This window comes from Lactuca saligna, chromosome 1 (genome assembly GCF_052625555.1).
Source record: "Lactuca saligna cultivar CGN05327 chromosome 1, ASM5262555v1, whole genome shotgun sequence".
NCBI lineage: Eukaryota > Viridiplantae > Streptophyta > Magnoliopsida > Asterales > Asteraceae > Lactuca > Lactuca saligna.
Window position 1 is genome coordinate 94,925,561 of NC_136417.1, and position 15,920 is coordinate 94,941,480.

The window sequence follows — 15,920 nt, forward strand, 5'->3', positions numbered from 1 at the left end:
ATTTGTAAACTTGCCCTCCACTCCTTGTATTTGCTCATGTTTAGCTACCTCCTAATCATGTAGCACTTTTTTTTTTTTTAATGAATCTATTTTCCGTTTCAAAAAAAAAAAAACACAGGCCCTCCAAATCTCCCAACCCTGTGAACCATCACCCTCATGAGCACATGAGGGATGGTGGGACGCCTGATATTATGTGGCATACAATAGCCGAAGAAGTACCACTCTCTTGAATTTAGTTTTGCCACCTCTTTATTAACAGAAAAAAAAATTAATAATAAATAGAGAAATTAAATATCCTCCTACCTTTCGATCATACAAATCCTCCTACCCATTTAAATAATGACATGTGTCATTTTAGTATCCTAAAATATCTTTAAATCTCGTTAAATGAACATTAAATGTTACACATATCACTATTTCATTGGGTAGAAGTATACGTAGAAACAAAAAGTAGGAGGATATTTAATATTTCTAATAAATAATCAAACATGTTCCCGGAATCATTAAAAGCTTGAAATTTGAAGTGAATTATTAAATGCTTTAAAATGACACAAAACTTTACCCAAAATAAATGCTGTCCTTTCCAATGGTACAGTGACTCTTCAAGAGGTTTCAAATGTGTGACTAAAAAACATGGTGCACATTATCGGTACAACATCAATTTCAGAATATATTCTTATTAGCACTACCCATGGTGTGTATGTGACAAAGAAAAAGAAATGTGTTTCCATTCACCAACTTACATGTATCACATACATACAAGGAACATCTATTTAAATCGAACATTACCACAATTACTCTTCCAATCATGATTATTTTGATTTAAAATTGTACCTATATGGACAAAATAGGCAAGAAGGGAGCAATATTTTATTGAGCTTGCCTAGACCATAAAGACGATTACCATTACAATATTTTCGGCGATGGTGAAAAAGATGGTGGTGGCGTTTACGAAGGCAAGTGGTATTTTAATATGTTTAATTAACAAGAATAAAGGTGTATTAATTTGTACTTATATAAATTAATTAATACCTGTAAATACTATATTCACATGGTGACGATGTTTGCAGTGGAAGTAAGCAGTGTAGCACCCTTACAAACCCAAAACTCGTTCCGATTTCTCTCGCTCTGCCATCTTCCCTATTTCTACTAATCAATGAAGGAAGATGAAGAACATGCAACAAATACAGTTGGTAAGTACACTTTTATGTTTGAACACTTTATAATCGAAACCAATGTATTTTTTCTCTACCAAAATTTATGCATTAGTGACTTGTATCTTGTGTATGAAAAGCTGTATATAAAATTCGGCGACTATAAATTCATATCGTTTTCAGAAAAAAAAAAAACCACAAAATAAAAAAATCATAATTTTTAGAATAAAAGGTATTAAAATCGTAACTTTTCAGTTTTATCAATTTTGACGTGTTTTTTATGTTAAAATAAGCTATATTATCTTTTCAATTTGTTGTAATTTTAACCGGTAGCATCAGGTCATCCGGTTACAACAACTAATATGACGCGATAACGTGTCAGAAGATAAACATGGCACAAAAATTATTAAAAAGTGCGATTTGATTTAAACTAAAATTTGTTGTGAAAATAAATTAAACAAAAATCAATAATAAAAACGATTTCAGTTCTGAAGCGACTTTCCTAATCATACAGTCAGTTCAAATATGGTTGTTCAGAATGCGTTTTATCTAAACTAATGCTGAGAAAAACTAATAAGTACTAGTATAATCTTTTTTACCTAATAAAATTAATCAAAACAAACTCTCCAGTTAACCTCAACATTTTACTGTCTAATTAAACAAACTCTTAATTAAAATCAAAAAAGTTGCATTAAGATTTGTGTAAAATTTCTAGCATTACCCAATACTTCTCAGAAGATCGGAAACGTAAATATATGATTTTTATAATTTGTATTAGAGTTAAATCCCTAATACGTAACCAATCTGATACTTGTTGCTTTTTACTAGTTGGCAAGAACAATTATAGATTCTATTAACTGATTAACTGGAATTATAAAACTCTAGCTAGGTGATCAGACTAACAATAATTAAAATCAAACGCTCATTAAGCTCAAAACTAGAAAATCTGTATAGAAACGCAAATCAAAAATCAGATTTGAAAACTAATCACATGAAAAGTACTTGTCAATTGTAGAACTGACAACTAAGGTTTTAGCCAGACATGGCTAAAAACAAATTAAAACTAATAAAAATATAAACTAATTGATTAATCTTGCTAACTAAATGTAAGAGATGATCTTTAACTTTTAGATCTTCAGAAATCACTGAAATCGAAGAGAAATTGCCTCAGAAATCATCTTTTTTATCGTCTGGAGCATTAGGAATCGTCCAACCTTCCATCTGATCATAGAGACATCCTATATATATATATATATATATATATATATATATATATATATATATATATATATATATATATATATATATATATATATATACAAGCTAGAGTCTTTGGGAGCAAGAAATCCAAAAAGCCGATCGAATTTTTCGATTACGCGACTGGATTTTTTGAGATCTGGTCGGATTTTTCATTTTCTTGATTTTAAATACTCTGGACTGCGAAGTGTTTATTCGATTGAATTTTTTTGAAAAAAATTCGATCGAATTTCTGCATTTTCTCATTTTTTTTCACAAAGATGAAATTTGTTAGAAATTTTGTCTGCTTTCTGTAACATTTTGAATCTCGTCAATTCGAGTTACGAGTTAATAGACATGGTCAAAATACTAACAGTGGGTCAAAGCTGCCAACAACATCCTTTAGGCTTTAGAATGTAGCAATCTATATTCATATAATCAACTTGATCAAATATTTCTTGGCGAAAACATATTCTAAGCATTCCACATAATACTTAATAAGTTCCAAGCACCATTTAGACTTCAATGCTCCATTAAACGCATCCAAAGTTGCTCCCAAAGTACCGCTCCACTCAAATTATCTGAAAATGACATAATAACACGGCAGTACAGGAATTCTAATAAATGACATGAGTTGAACATTATTTAAACTAATGACTTTCAAATGTGTAAAATATGATGTTAAATGGTAATAAAAACTACCTTAAAAGATGCATGAAACAACATCTATCAGGAAGTAAGATCTATATACCTATGTTGGCATCTAGCTCCCGCAAACTTGCATAAGACATCAAACATGTTAAATGTTTATGAGAGGTAACATAGGAATACAAATAATATTTAGTTATAGTACATAATAGATAGTACTGAGTCTCCTGTGACTCTCTCTACGTAGGCAGGCCGGATACAGAACTCTGGACCATCAATCCATACAGCCTCAAAAGCGAAACTCAAGCTAGGTGTAAAATCCTCGACAAGTAGCTCTAGATCTAATCCTCCAATAAAACAATCTCAACTAATCAAAATAGGATACCGATCCATAAATCTTCAAGCTTTTAGTTTGTCAACTACCATATCCAATTTTAGGGGTGCGTCAGTCGGATCATAATAAAACTTAGTTGTACATTCTAGGTCTAATTGTGGTACGACCGATTTACTATACTAACCCTAGTTAACATTTTAGACCTAAAATCTTGAGTTGTTCTTTATATTGATGTTATTTATGATATTTAGATATATTTATAAGAGTTTATATATATATATATATATATATATATATATATATATATATATATATATATATATATATATATATATATCAGATTATTGTTTTATTAAGGGTATTTTATTAATTTGATGTTTTGTACTTCAAGACTATCATGTAAGGATTGTCCAAGTGAGAAGTGATGGAGGGTAGGAACATTTTAGCATATAGCCATTCTGAAATCTAGCAACCCAAGCGACAGTTCAAACTAGACACCTCTCCCGTCAGTAGTCTACCAGTAGTGTAATTTATGTTAATACTTTTAGTTATTAGGTTTAAGGGTTAAACCTAATCAGAGTATATGCCTTAACTTGTAGTAATAGTTCCTAAGGAATTACTAGTTCGCAATAACTAGTAGTTCTGATACCAACCTGTCACACCCTCAGCCAGCGGAGGAAATGTCAAGCTGTGTGACGTTAGGGATGTTGGATCTGGAAAAAAAGTTTATTGAACAGTACATAGAAATATAACACATATAATTCTTTTATTCATTATTAATATAGGGGTTACATTTTTTGATATTCAAGCACACTTCCAAAATCATAAACTAAACAACATGAGAACAACTAAAGCTTCCATTAGAAAGATGACGACTTCCTTCAACACTCTATTTCCACCGGCACTCATTTCCCTGAGAATACATGAGTTTTGAAAACATCAACGAAATGTTGGTGAATTCACATGTTTTTATTGTTTTATAGTTTTAGAATACTTTTATCATCTTTTTATTTAAAAGGCTTCTATTCTTTATATCTTATTTTTCTTAGGATAAATTAATCCTAATCCTATAGCTTTTCTTGTATATACTTTTTATCCCTTTTCTTATCTTTTCATACTTTGACTACTTTCAAGGCGTTCCCTTTTAGGTATTTTAATTAATTAATGTTGGCAAACAGTGTTATCAATGACTTCCTATAATCAAGCTATATGACTTGAAATTTCTCCGCCACTACACTTCATCAGACGTCGCAAGACTAAAGTTATGCCTATCGGGGTAATAGTTAGCAACTGCAAGTGAGAGTGTCAAACCGGAGATTTGTACATACCTTTAATGTTCACTTAAGATTAACGATTATAGGTTCAATGTTAGTTGAATATTAATCGGCTAAAGGATAAATAATACGTCTCATTCAACAACTTGCTTTGATAAACCTTTAAAGTACGATTATTTATCCTTGTTATTCTTACATTTACTTTTTTCCTATAATATAATTTTCGTAGATAGTTATTCATACATATAATTAAGCATATACGTATAATAATTAATTATCTTTGTATTGATATTCTTTGATAGGATATTAGGGTAGAGTATCATTAAGTACATTACATATCCTTAAGTTTTCCTTTAATATAGTTTTATTCCATAATTATTCCATTACGTATAATTAAATATGCTAGTTTAGACATTCACCTTTTGGCCTAACAGGGGTATAATTAAATGATTTTATAAAAATCATATCTTTTCGTATGGACTCCATTTTCGATATTCTTTGTCTTGACGTTCTCACCTAGAGAAGTACTGTGACTTTCATTTTGATTAAAGTAGCCAAAACTCAACCGATTTCTTAATCATATTTTGACGTTAATAACTCTAATTACATAGTTGATTTTCCATTATGCAAAAGTTATAACTCCTCCAATCAAATTTAGATTTTTACGAAGCTTATATCCCTGGAATCACACCATCCTTTACTTTCCGAATATATTAACCATCTTAGAAGACGATACGACTTTCTGGACACTCATTTTTGAGCCTATAAGTCGATTTATCTCTATATGTAAGGGTATACTCAATCACATTTATTTATAAGAATGACTTGTTACATTGATACTCTATTACATTTATTTATCTATGCTAATTTCTAACGGTGGGTGAAGTTGTACCAACAATCCGAAGGAAAATGATACACTAAATGGCTTGTTGGGTGAAGTTGTGCCAGCAATCCGAACAAAATGCATACCATATTTTTTGGTCTTATATGTTGCATCTATAATCAAAACATATGGAAACGTCTGGAAATGCTTTCCCTATATTCAACGACTACAAATGAATGAAAAATGGATTTTCCAATTCATTTGAAGTACTATTTATGGAGAACTCCGTAAAAAAATGTTTCTTGTTCCAAATTTCCATTAGAGCCTACATTGAAAAATTGTTAATTAATAAAAATTCAATATTTAAATTAAATTAACAAAAATACTTGTTGAATATACAAACATGTATTGGAGTACTTTCGTAATTTCAGGACGAGCGAAGCTTGAACGTGCATTGTATATGGTTTTTAGTGTGGATACATTATTCTTGTCACGCTCCTTTAATATCGAGAGGATGTCATGTGGTGTAAATTTCTGATTTGTCAAGTAGGCCACCAATTGTTTCTTGTGTTCTTTCTACTACTTAACAAAAACATTCCCCTCCATATATTGTGCATATGGATGATTCACATATCGCCCTCAGGGTCCAACTATCATATTGTTTGATATACGCACCTACCAATTGAAAGTTACAATTGATTTTTTTGGTGCCAAAATTTTTTGTTGTTGCTTAACTTTTGTATTCACGACCACGATCATAAATAAGTATGATATAAGATACGACACCATTTTTACCTGTCTTTGATATTCTTATCACAAATGACATAACTAAGAGAGAATGCAATGTTTCGCACCCATTCCATCAACTCATCACGAGACTCAAACAACTATTATTTAAAAAAAAAACATTTGTTAACAAATTGCAACACAAAGTAAAAAAATGTTAATATCATGATGAATATAATACCCGGTTGGTAAAAAACGATGATGTTGTTATTGTGTTTTCAATGCCTCCATTTGAATTATTTCCATTAGGTCTTCATAATTTTTGCTAAACACTGCAGAAAAAGTAAATAATTATAAAAAATATAATCATATATAAAATACTAATTTAAAAATAAATATATTTTATAAAAAAATTTGTGTAAAAAACGTGTTACCCTATGTTTTACACCAACCCATTTTACTAAAAAATCATGTTAGCCCAATTTTAACTTTCCATATAAATATGTTTAATTAACAAGAATAAAGGTGTATTAATTTGTACTTATATAAATTAATTAATACCTATAATTATTATATTCACATGGTGACGATGCTTGCAGTGGAAGTAGCAGTGTAGCACCCTTACAAACCCAAAACTAGTTCAGATTTCTCTCGCTCTGCCCTCTTCCCTATTTCTACTCATCAATGAAGGAAGATGAAGAACATGCAACAAATACAGTTGGTAAGTACACTTTTATGTTTGAACACTTTATAATCGAAACCATTGTCTTTTTTCTCTACCAAAATTTATGCATTAGTGACTTAATTATATCTTGTGTATGAAAAGCTGTATATAATATTTGACGTCCTTTGTAGGCTTTTTATTATATATTTAGCAAGGTAATAAATAAAACATGAGCTTTTATCAATGGAAAAATAAAAAATCGGCGACTATAAAATTCATAGTAATCATGCAATATGACTTGTACATTTGGGTATAAAACTTGTACAGTATATTTTTAGGAGTTGGCCATCAAGAAACTCTAATAAACTTTTATATATGCGATAGTAAATACATGGGAATGGCATAGTACTAATTATCCAATAATGAATTGAAAGTTGTAGTCTTGTTCTTGTAGATGGTAATTTAGAAAGTACGAGGTCCCAGATCCCTAAATTATTAGATATAAAAGGTTGTACATTCAGCTGGATTTATTATTTTATATCAAAATCTAAAGGAATGGACACATCATATTCGGCAATTTTATATTATCTATTATTTATTTATTTTTGAAAAACTTGATTCAAATGAAATCCTTTTCAGAAAAAAAAATCACAAAATAAAAAATCATAAATTTTAGAATAAAAAGTATAAAAGTCACTAACTTTTCATTTTTATCTACAATTAAATTATTATGTTTTTAAATTGTTGAAATTTTGATTGCTTTAGGTCATCCGGTTACCACAACTAACCTAACATGATAACATATCAAGAAAAAACATAGCGCAAAAGTCACAATGTTTTCATTTTTTTGCGATATTGAAAACTTAGTGTCAAAGTCACGAAAAAATGAAAACATTGTGGCATGTTTGTTTTTTTTTTTTTTAACACATCATTATGCCTCATTAGCAATGATTATTAGAGGACCTAAAAACAAACTGATCATCTGTTCAGAAATGAAACAAATTGAAAACATATTAATTTAATTGTAACAGAAAAACGAATGTTAAAATCAAAAGAAAAAAAAACTAAAAAGTTAGTGTCTTTTATGCAAGTTACCGTAATTTTTACTAATATACCCCTTCGTCACAAAACTATTATCTACAGTCAAAAAACACAAGATTAAGGAAACATTAAATTATTTCTAAATTTATTAAATAAAATAACAATCTTATCATTTTGTTGTATTTTATTCAGTCTTTTTCTTTTATTTAATTACATGGTAAATTAACTAACAACGAACATATTTTGATAAAAAATATTTATTTTAGAATTAGATTATTATTCTGAAACAAACTAAAAAGAAAATGTAAACTATTAATATGCAACGTAGAAAGTAATTTTTTTCTTTCTAGGTAAACAAAGTTAAATTTAACAAATTTCGTTATGTATTCATGAGTTTTGTTGCCTCCCCTTTTACAAGACTATATTTTACCAAATTTCATGAAATACATGGAAAAAATGTCTACTAAACTTGCGGTGTAAAAAATCAAAACACCTTATTAATTTTGTTGCAAATTATTATGTTTAAATGTAAAAAATATACTTTATTACCAATTTCATGAACTATGAATGAATGTATTTTCTTTTTTAAAATATATAATCGTTTTATTACATATAATGAAAATTAGTATTTTACGATATAATCTAGTAGGTGTGAAACTCATTTATTACATAAGTTTATTTAAAAATAAATAAATATGAAATTTTAACAATTTGAAAAGTTTGAATTTGTAAGAAAATGATTTTTTTTTTTTTGAATTGTTAAAACTAATAAGGCTTTAATGTTTCGAATACATTACATATATACATTATTTTTAATAAATATCTTACATATATATTATCGTACATATTAAATGTGGAATTTTAATTTAATAAAATGAAAAATACTATAAAATGATAAGTGGAAAATAAAAAATTTAAAAATTCTATAAAATGTCATGTGTGCAAATAAATGAGAAGATGACATATGACAAAAAACCTTCATTTATTAGAATAGATTTTTTATATTTTTAGTAACAACCCAATAACGATTGTAAGTGGGAATGGGTTGGTGATTCTCTAACTATATTATTTTCAATGGAAGGTGATCTATATTCATTATCTTTTCATAAAAAAATGATTTTAATATTCATTAAGTTTTGAATTTTTTTAATTTTGACCGCTTAATTGGTCAACTCGTAATTTTTAGCATGATTGTCAATGACTTGTTTATTTAATGAAAATTATTATAAAAAAAACTCAAAAATTCTAAAATGTTTAATAGATAATAACTTGTTGAAGAAAATTATACACAAAAACTATTCTACCACTACTCACCACTCTTTTGCTTTATTGTTATACAAACACAGAAACCCTATTAGATGGTGGCCGATGCTTTTCAAAGGTCATACGATACAAGTGGTGGATACAAATAGCAATGTTCACCATGTTTGCACTCTCCGGCCAATCAGTCGGAGCAATGTTGGGAAGACTTTACTTCACTAAAGGTGGAAATAGTAAATGGATGGCAACACTTGTTCAAACTGCTGGATTTCCACTTATGTTCCCATTTATCTTCCTATTTTCACCTTCAAAAACACCCCAGGAGCACCCTGAGCAAGTCGCCAGAAAACCTTCTTGGACAACCCTTGTGATTCTATATACAACTATCGGCACATTCTTGGCTGCAAATTGTATGTTGTATACTTTCAGACTCAAGTTTCTGCCAGTTTCCACGTATTCATTGATTTGCGCGAGTCAACTCGCCTTCAATGCCTTGTTTTCATACTTCCTTAATGGCCAGAAGTTCACCCCTTTCATAGCTAATTCGCTTGTTCTTCTCAGTTTTTCGTCCACGCTACTTGTGTTCCAAGGCGATTATGAAGAGACTAGAAAAATATCGAGAAACAAGTATATCATTGGTTTTGTATGCACAATGGTTGCTTCTGCAGGTATAGTCTTCTTTTGAGCTTTATAATAAGGTTGTTAAAAATGGAATTTTGATCGTATAGAATCGTACGATCCCATTTAGGTAAATCGATCTTGATCTTACTTTGATCGTTATTCGGTAGGATCACGTTAGGATCATATGATCGAATCGTAAGATCGTAGTATTGCTAATATTTTTTTTATTTAAAAAACATAATTCAAATATTTTTTATGGACTAACTGCGTAATATTCCCCTTTGAATTGTTTATCGTTAAATAATCTATTATAAATGTATTTTGCATGTTTTAAAATATTTATGGTTAACTGTATGGTTAACTACCGAATAAATTTTTTTTGATAGAATTTTAAGATCAGGATCTCGCAAAACTGCCCTATATAAGATCACCATCTTAAAAACCTTACTTTAACCATTATATTTTATTTTGGTCTATAAAATCTACCTAGTTTTTCAAAATAAATTAGTTGCTATCACAATGACTCCTTTTTCCGATGTAACTGGTGCTCGTAAAACTAACATTAGTGTTCATTAAGTTACATGATATGATATACGTACTTCCTAAAATAGTAACTAACTTTTAAAACAACTTTAATTATGTTTCCTAAAAACGTTTAACCTATCAAATTTTAATTTAATTTTTTTTATATAATTTTCTTTAGCTACATTTTTAATATTTTATTTTTGTAATTTTTAGCTTTTGGTGATAGAGTGGCAAATGATGAGTTTTCTGAAGTTCTTATTTGTTTAGACATACTTTACGTGACAAAATGTCAAAATTTAGAAGTTTTATTAAATACTACTAGATATTATGTTTCATTTTTTTTTCTAACATTAAAAATGAGATAAGTGATGATGTCACACTAACACCACTACAACCAATTCACATCGTTTCCAGCATTAAATCACTACTGAAACTAGAAAGCCATATATTTAGTAAGATTGTTTCCGAAAGCTTTTCATGTACGGTTTGTACACTTTAGCAACAACCTGTGCCTTTCATCACTGTAAATATATGCAGATCTTTACAGACATGGAACAAGAATATATATACACAATTTCACAAAATGAAACAAAACTGAAAGTCGATTAGTTAACTTTTGGTAGCTCATTTAGGAGTCCTTAAATCTCAAATTTAATGATCAGCATAAGTCTCTTTGGTGTTGGTAGAAACATTTAAGGTACTTGGACCAGAAAAAGCAAAACATTGTTACTATTTAATACAAAACTCTCTTTATATATAAACAAAAAGTTAACCATCCAATAATCTAGTCTAGTAGTGATCATTTGGAATTAAGTATTCGAAAATAGAGTTTCTTCAAATGAAAATCGAACAGACTTCAACGCTTAGGTAACCTTTTGTTTGAAAATAATACATTCAGAAATATAATGTTTACGTTATGATTGTGTAGGGTATGGATTAATGCTTTCCATAACACAACTCGCGTTTCAAAAGATTTTGAAATCTACAAGTTATAATGTGGTATTTGATATGGTCGTGTACCAAAACTTGATAGCTACTGTTGGAATTCTCGTGGGACTATTTGCTAGTGGTGAATGGAAAGATATAAAGGGGGAAATGGGGAGTTTTGAATCTGGAAGGGTTTCATACATAATGAATATTGTGGGGACAGCTGTCTCATGGCAAGTTTTCTCGATTGGTTATGTGGGTTTGATCTTTGAAGTTTCATCTCTTTTCTCGAATGTTATTACCACTTTAAGTATCCCAATTGTGCCTGTTTTGGCCGTAATGTTTTTTGATGAAAAAATGAATGGAGTGAAGGTGATTTCCATGTTGTTAGCGATATGGGGATTTCTCTCTTATATTTATCAACATTATCTTGATGACTTGAAGGAAAAGGAAAGTGCTAGACTTGTAAATCATGATCGTGAAGTTAATCATACATAAAAAAACCTCACTTGTCAATAAATTTATTGTTAGAGACTTCGTATTTTACTTGAATTTCCATAGAATGACGAGCTCTCGAGCAAAGTATGTATACAAAATGATTTAAATCATTTTTTTGTAAGTGATATCTAATACCTTACTGTTTGTGTGTAATGGGAATACTGTATTGATACTACCATTTGTTATGTCCTCATTTTTTTTGATGATATTATGATTTAGACGTTACATTCTCAAATTTAACAATTAAGTTCTTTTGTGGGTGTTCATGCAACTTAACATAGTTGTGAGATGTATTATCACATGCAACAAAATATCGTAAATTGGTTCTTTCTTAAGAACAAGCTTTGATTTACATCGCAGATAGATTCTATCATATTTGAAATCATTTTGTGTCGTATTTAATAATCACAAACATATTTATTATAATGAAGAATTCTATGGAAAATATATAGAACATAAATAAGAAAAGACCAAATTGCAAGAATGGTCCCTATGATATGTCAAAACTAGCAACTTTGGTCCAAAATGAGTTTGGTTTGCATGGATGGTCCAATAGTTTCGTTTTGTTACGATTTTAGTCCAATTTTCTATAAACTTTTTTATAATGATGGATTTTCCCCTTATTATTTTATTTTCTATTTTCTTTTATTACAACAATTAAAGAACAATTAAAAATAAAACAAAAATAAAATCTCTCTCTCTCTCTCTCTCTCTCTCTCTTATAAACCAATACAATCAACACATATCCTTGTTCTTCCCTTCTGCATTCGTTCCCAGCCAAGAACACAAGAGCATTCTTGTTCTTTTCATGTACCTGCAAATGAGAAATATAATGCTTCATCTTCTTTACATGAAAATTTCAAGCAACCAAAACAAAACCTAAACCTAGTGATTTACACCCCATCGATTCTATCAATCAAAACAAACATACACCCATCGATTTCCTGTAAAAGATTAGCCTTACTCATCCATTCCATTTATCCATTTCTGTCAACAATCAATCAACAAACACTCATCTTAACCTAAATCTATCGACTAAACCCCATGGATCTACAATCAAAGTAAAAAAGAAGAGAGATGAAAGGAAACCTGTGATTGTCGAGCAAACAACAACACCGAACACCCCCCCCCCCCATCGCACCTGCCCTTCTTCTCGTCGAGCTCCACTACCAAACACACCACCTGTATCGATGTTGCTTCTCTCCTAGCTTAACTGGTTTTCCCTTCCGCATTGCACCTTGTTATCAGAAAAGGAAGAGAGAAGCTTAACTGCCTTCCCTTTCCTTCTCTCCGGCCCCCTCAATTTTCCAGAAACAAAGCTTTCGCAGGAAATCGACCCTCATTACTGCCTTACCCATCCTGTTCGCTCACCTGTTCCATGGTTGACGACCACGTTATACCCACCGACGATCTCCCTCGTCGCTATCAATCGACGTTGGAGCACCGGGATTAGCCGCCTGCGAGCCTTCTTCCCTTCCCCTCGCGAATCACCATCCACTGTCGAGCCACACCCCTCAATCGAAATGTTAATTAAGATTTCTTACGATTCTTCATTTTCTTCGGTCCCATCAAGCGCCGGAGGCGCTTCAACTTCTTCACGATCGGTCATCAATCGGAGGCTAATGTTTGATTTCATTCATGTTTCCTTCGTGTTTACTGTGGTTCATTCGCATTCATATCACCCGATCAAACATCGAACACGGGCACAAAAAGCCCTTTCCCTTTTATCCATCTAGATCGATTCAAGAATGCAAATAATATTTCTACATTATTATCTTTTGATAATTCAGATTTTTAGGGTATTTTCCATTGTAATGTTCTTGGGTAATGTTCTAGGGGGGGGGGGAGAGAGAGAGAGAGAGAGAGAGAGAGAGAGAGAGAAAGAGAGATTCTTTTTTTTCCTTTTTCCTTTTTTAATTTTTGTAATAAAAAAATTAAAAAGGGAAAATATCAAGGGAAAATCCGTCATTATATAATGTTGTAAAATTTTTGGACTAAAATCGCAACAAAACGAAACTATTGGACCATCCTTGCGAGCCAAACCCATTTTGGACCAGAGTTGCAGTTTTGACATACCACAAGGACCATTCTTGCAATTTTATCATACGAAAAGTATATCAAATATGTAACATTTCAAAAGCCATGATATATTTTTTTAGTTTTTATAAATTATTCCAAAAAACCATAAGATAGTAATCCATTGTTTTCGATCCAAAACCATAGAAATAGAGTATAAAAAATCTCTCTAAACATAATCAATAAGGAGGATGTGTACTATCACACATTCGTCTTGCCACAATCATCTGATGTACTTGAAGCCATGAAACCAACAACTGTAAGCCAAAGCTTAATGAGTTCCCCAAAAGTACACACACAACAATACATATATAATGCATGCACACTAGGCCCACAACATCAGACTTGATTGCTCCTGAGCCCACAACATGAGACTGGATTGCCTACTCCTGACCCACAACTCATGATTGGCTTACTCCCGCACCAACATCATAAGACTAGATTGCTCTCCCGTCCCTTAGCATATGACTGGATTGCTCCCGGGTTTTGGCTCACATCACAAAGTAGTACCACCTCAACCCAACTACAAGATATCGATATATGCAACAGGAAAACGATAACTAGCAAGTAAAATTAGTTATACAGATTTACCAATTTAACAGATCACTACGACATAATAACACTCTATACACAAGGGTACATAACACAATCTAGTGGGTCAGTATTGGTGCCTTCAACCCATGAGTACAGTGAGGAAAATTCACGTTAAAGTTCAGAACATAACAATAATGATCACTGATGTAACATCCCAAGATTTGTCATTTATAGTCACTGGGGATGGAAAGGTAAAGCCATGAAAGGCCTAAGGGCTAAGTTGCAATTTTGGGACTAGGAGGAGTACATTGCGCGTACATAAGGGTACACTGAGAGTACTAGGCGTGCCCTAGTACACTGGGCGTACTCATGTCAAAAGGAAACCCTAATATTTATGGTTGGGGGCTATATAAACATCCTTATGACTCATTTTCTCTCATCATTTCTAGCCTCCATATTCCAAAAACGTCCCAAACCCTAGTTTTGTGTGTGAGTGTGAGTTAGTGTGTGTTTATAGCTCTTAAAGGTGAAGACATTGAATCAAATAGTTGGAGAACCAAGACAAGCTTGAAGATCTGAAGTTCTCTGGACTCCAAGAGGTAAAAAGCTTCTAGCTTGGAAACTACTTTGAGTAGATCTCGTCTTGTTTAGTTTCTTGGCACTTTTCTTGTCCCAAAAACCCCAATATGGTGCATGAGGCATTTTGGTCATATTAAGCTGTCCTTACAGACCCTCAAAAGGGTCCTAAGTGATAAAAATGATGTCCCAATAGCTGAATGTGTCCCATGCATGGAGTAGGAAGGTATAACGGATTAAGACCATGTGTTCAGAACTTTCTGGACATCCAAAGTCTTAAAGTTCAAGACTTTATGAGTCTTAGGCACATTTGGTCGATGCATCTGAAGTTTGGGCTTAAGTGCTTTAGCCATTAAGAACTTATGAGAGTTTTGGTTCAGACTTGTGTATGCCCCACGTAGAGAGCAGTACGCCCCATGTATCGAGTCAACAGTCCTGTTTTTCAGTCAACACGAGATGGAGTACGCCCCGCTTACCAGAGGGGTACGCCCAACGTAATACCCCTATTGGGCTTTTGCGATTTGGGCTTCGGGATTGGGCTACCTTTGCACTAGTTGGACTTGGGCCTTGATGGGCTCTTTGGATAAGAGTATTTTGGGCCAGTTTTAGTAGTGAGTCTTTGAATGAGGCCTAATTAGGGAGTTGGGCCCAATTTGGAAAACTAGGCCAATAATGGTCCTTGTATATCTGGACTTGTGGATCATGGATTTGGTATTGGGCCTTGGCCCAAATTAGAGGAAGGCAAAATGGACTATTATCATAGGTGGGACTCTTGGTAAAATTAGTATTCCGATTTATTGACTTAATATTCATTATTTTGGATAGTTCGGGATTTTTGGTGAGACAGTGATTTAGGAGTTCGATTCTTCAGTTCTGATCGACATTGCGAGGTGAGTTATCCTTACTATACTCAAGGGTCTAAGGAACGAAGGTCGGATCTATGGATTGTTATCCTAGTTATCTTGTGATTATGTGTGGTGATGCTATGTTAGATTTGTATTTT

The 15,920-nt window shown here is 31.7% G+C and overlaps 1 protein-coding gene across 2 annotated transcripts; it reads left to right on the forward strand.

Moving 5' to 3' along the window:
* The first annotated feature begins 774 nt into the window (after window positions 1-774).
* On the forward strand, window positions 775-11,909 carry LOC145041764 (putative purine permease 10). 2 transcript variants are annotated; one of them, XM_078989939.1, is made up of 5 exons: window positions 776-956; window positions 1,071-1,193; window positions 6,795-6,916; window positions 9,247-9,828; window positions 11,235-11,909. In XM_078989939.1, exons 3-5 carry the CDS (start codon window positions 6,880-6,882, stop codon window positions 11,729-11,731), a joined length of 1,116 nt encoding a protein of 371 aa, XP_078846065.1. In that variant the 5' UTR covers window positions 776-956; window positions 1,071-1,193; window positions 6,795-6,879; the 3' UTR covers window positions 11,732-11,909. The 2 variants fall into 2 exon arrangements, with proteins under 2 accessions (XP_078846069.1, XP_078846065.1); XM_078989943.1 differs by lacking the exon at window positions 1,071-1,193 and having other exon boundaries at window positions 775-956.
* The last annotated feature ends 4,011 nt before the right edge of the window (window positions 11,910-15,920 follow it).

Excerpts from the sequence above, each read along its gene's own strand:
- LOC145041764 (XM_078989943.1), top strand. The coding sequence starts at position 6,880 with ATGAAGGAAGATGAAGAACATGCAACAAATACAGTTG. Across the intron at positions 6,917-9,246 it reads ACATGCAACAAATACAGTTG|AAACCCTATTAGATGGTGGC; the intron begins GTAAGTACACTT and ends ATACAAACACAG. Across the intron at positions 9,829-11,234 it reads CACAATGGTTGCTTCTGCAG|GGTATGGATTAATGCTTTCC; the intron begins GTATAGTCTTCT and ends ATGATTGTGTAG.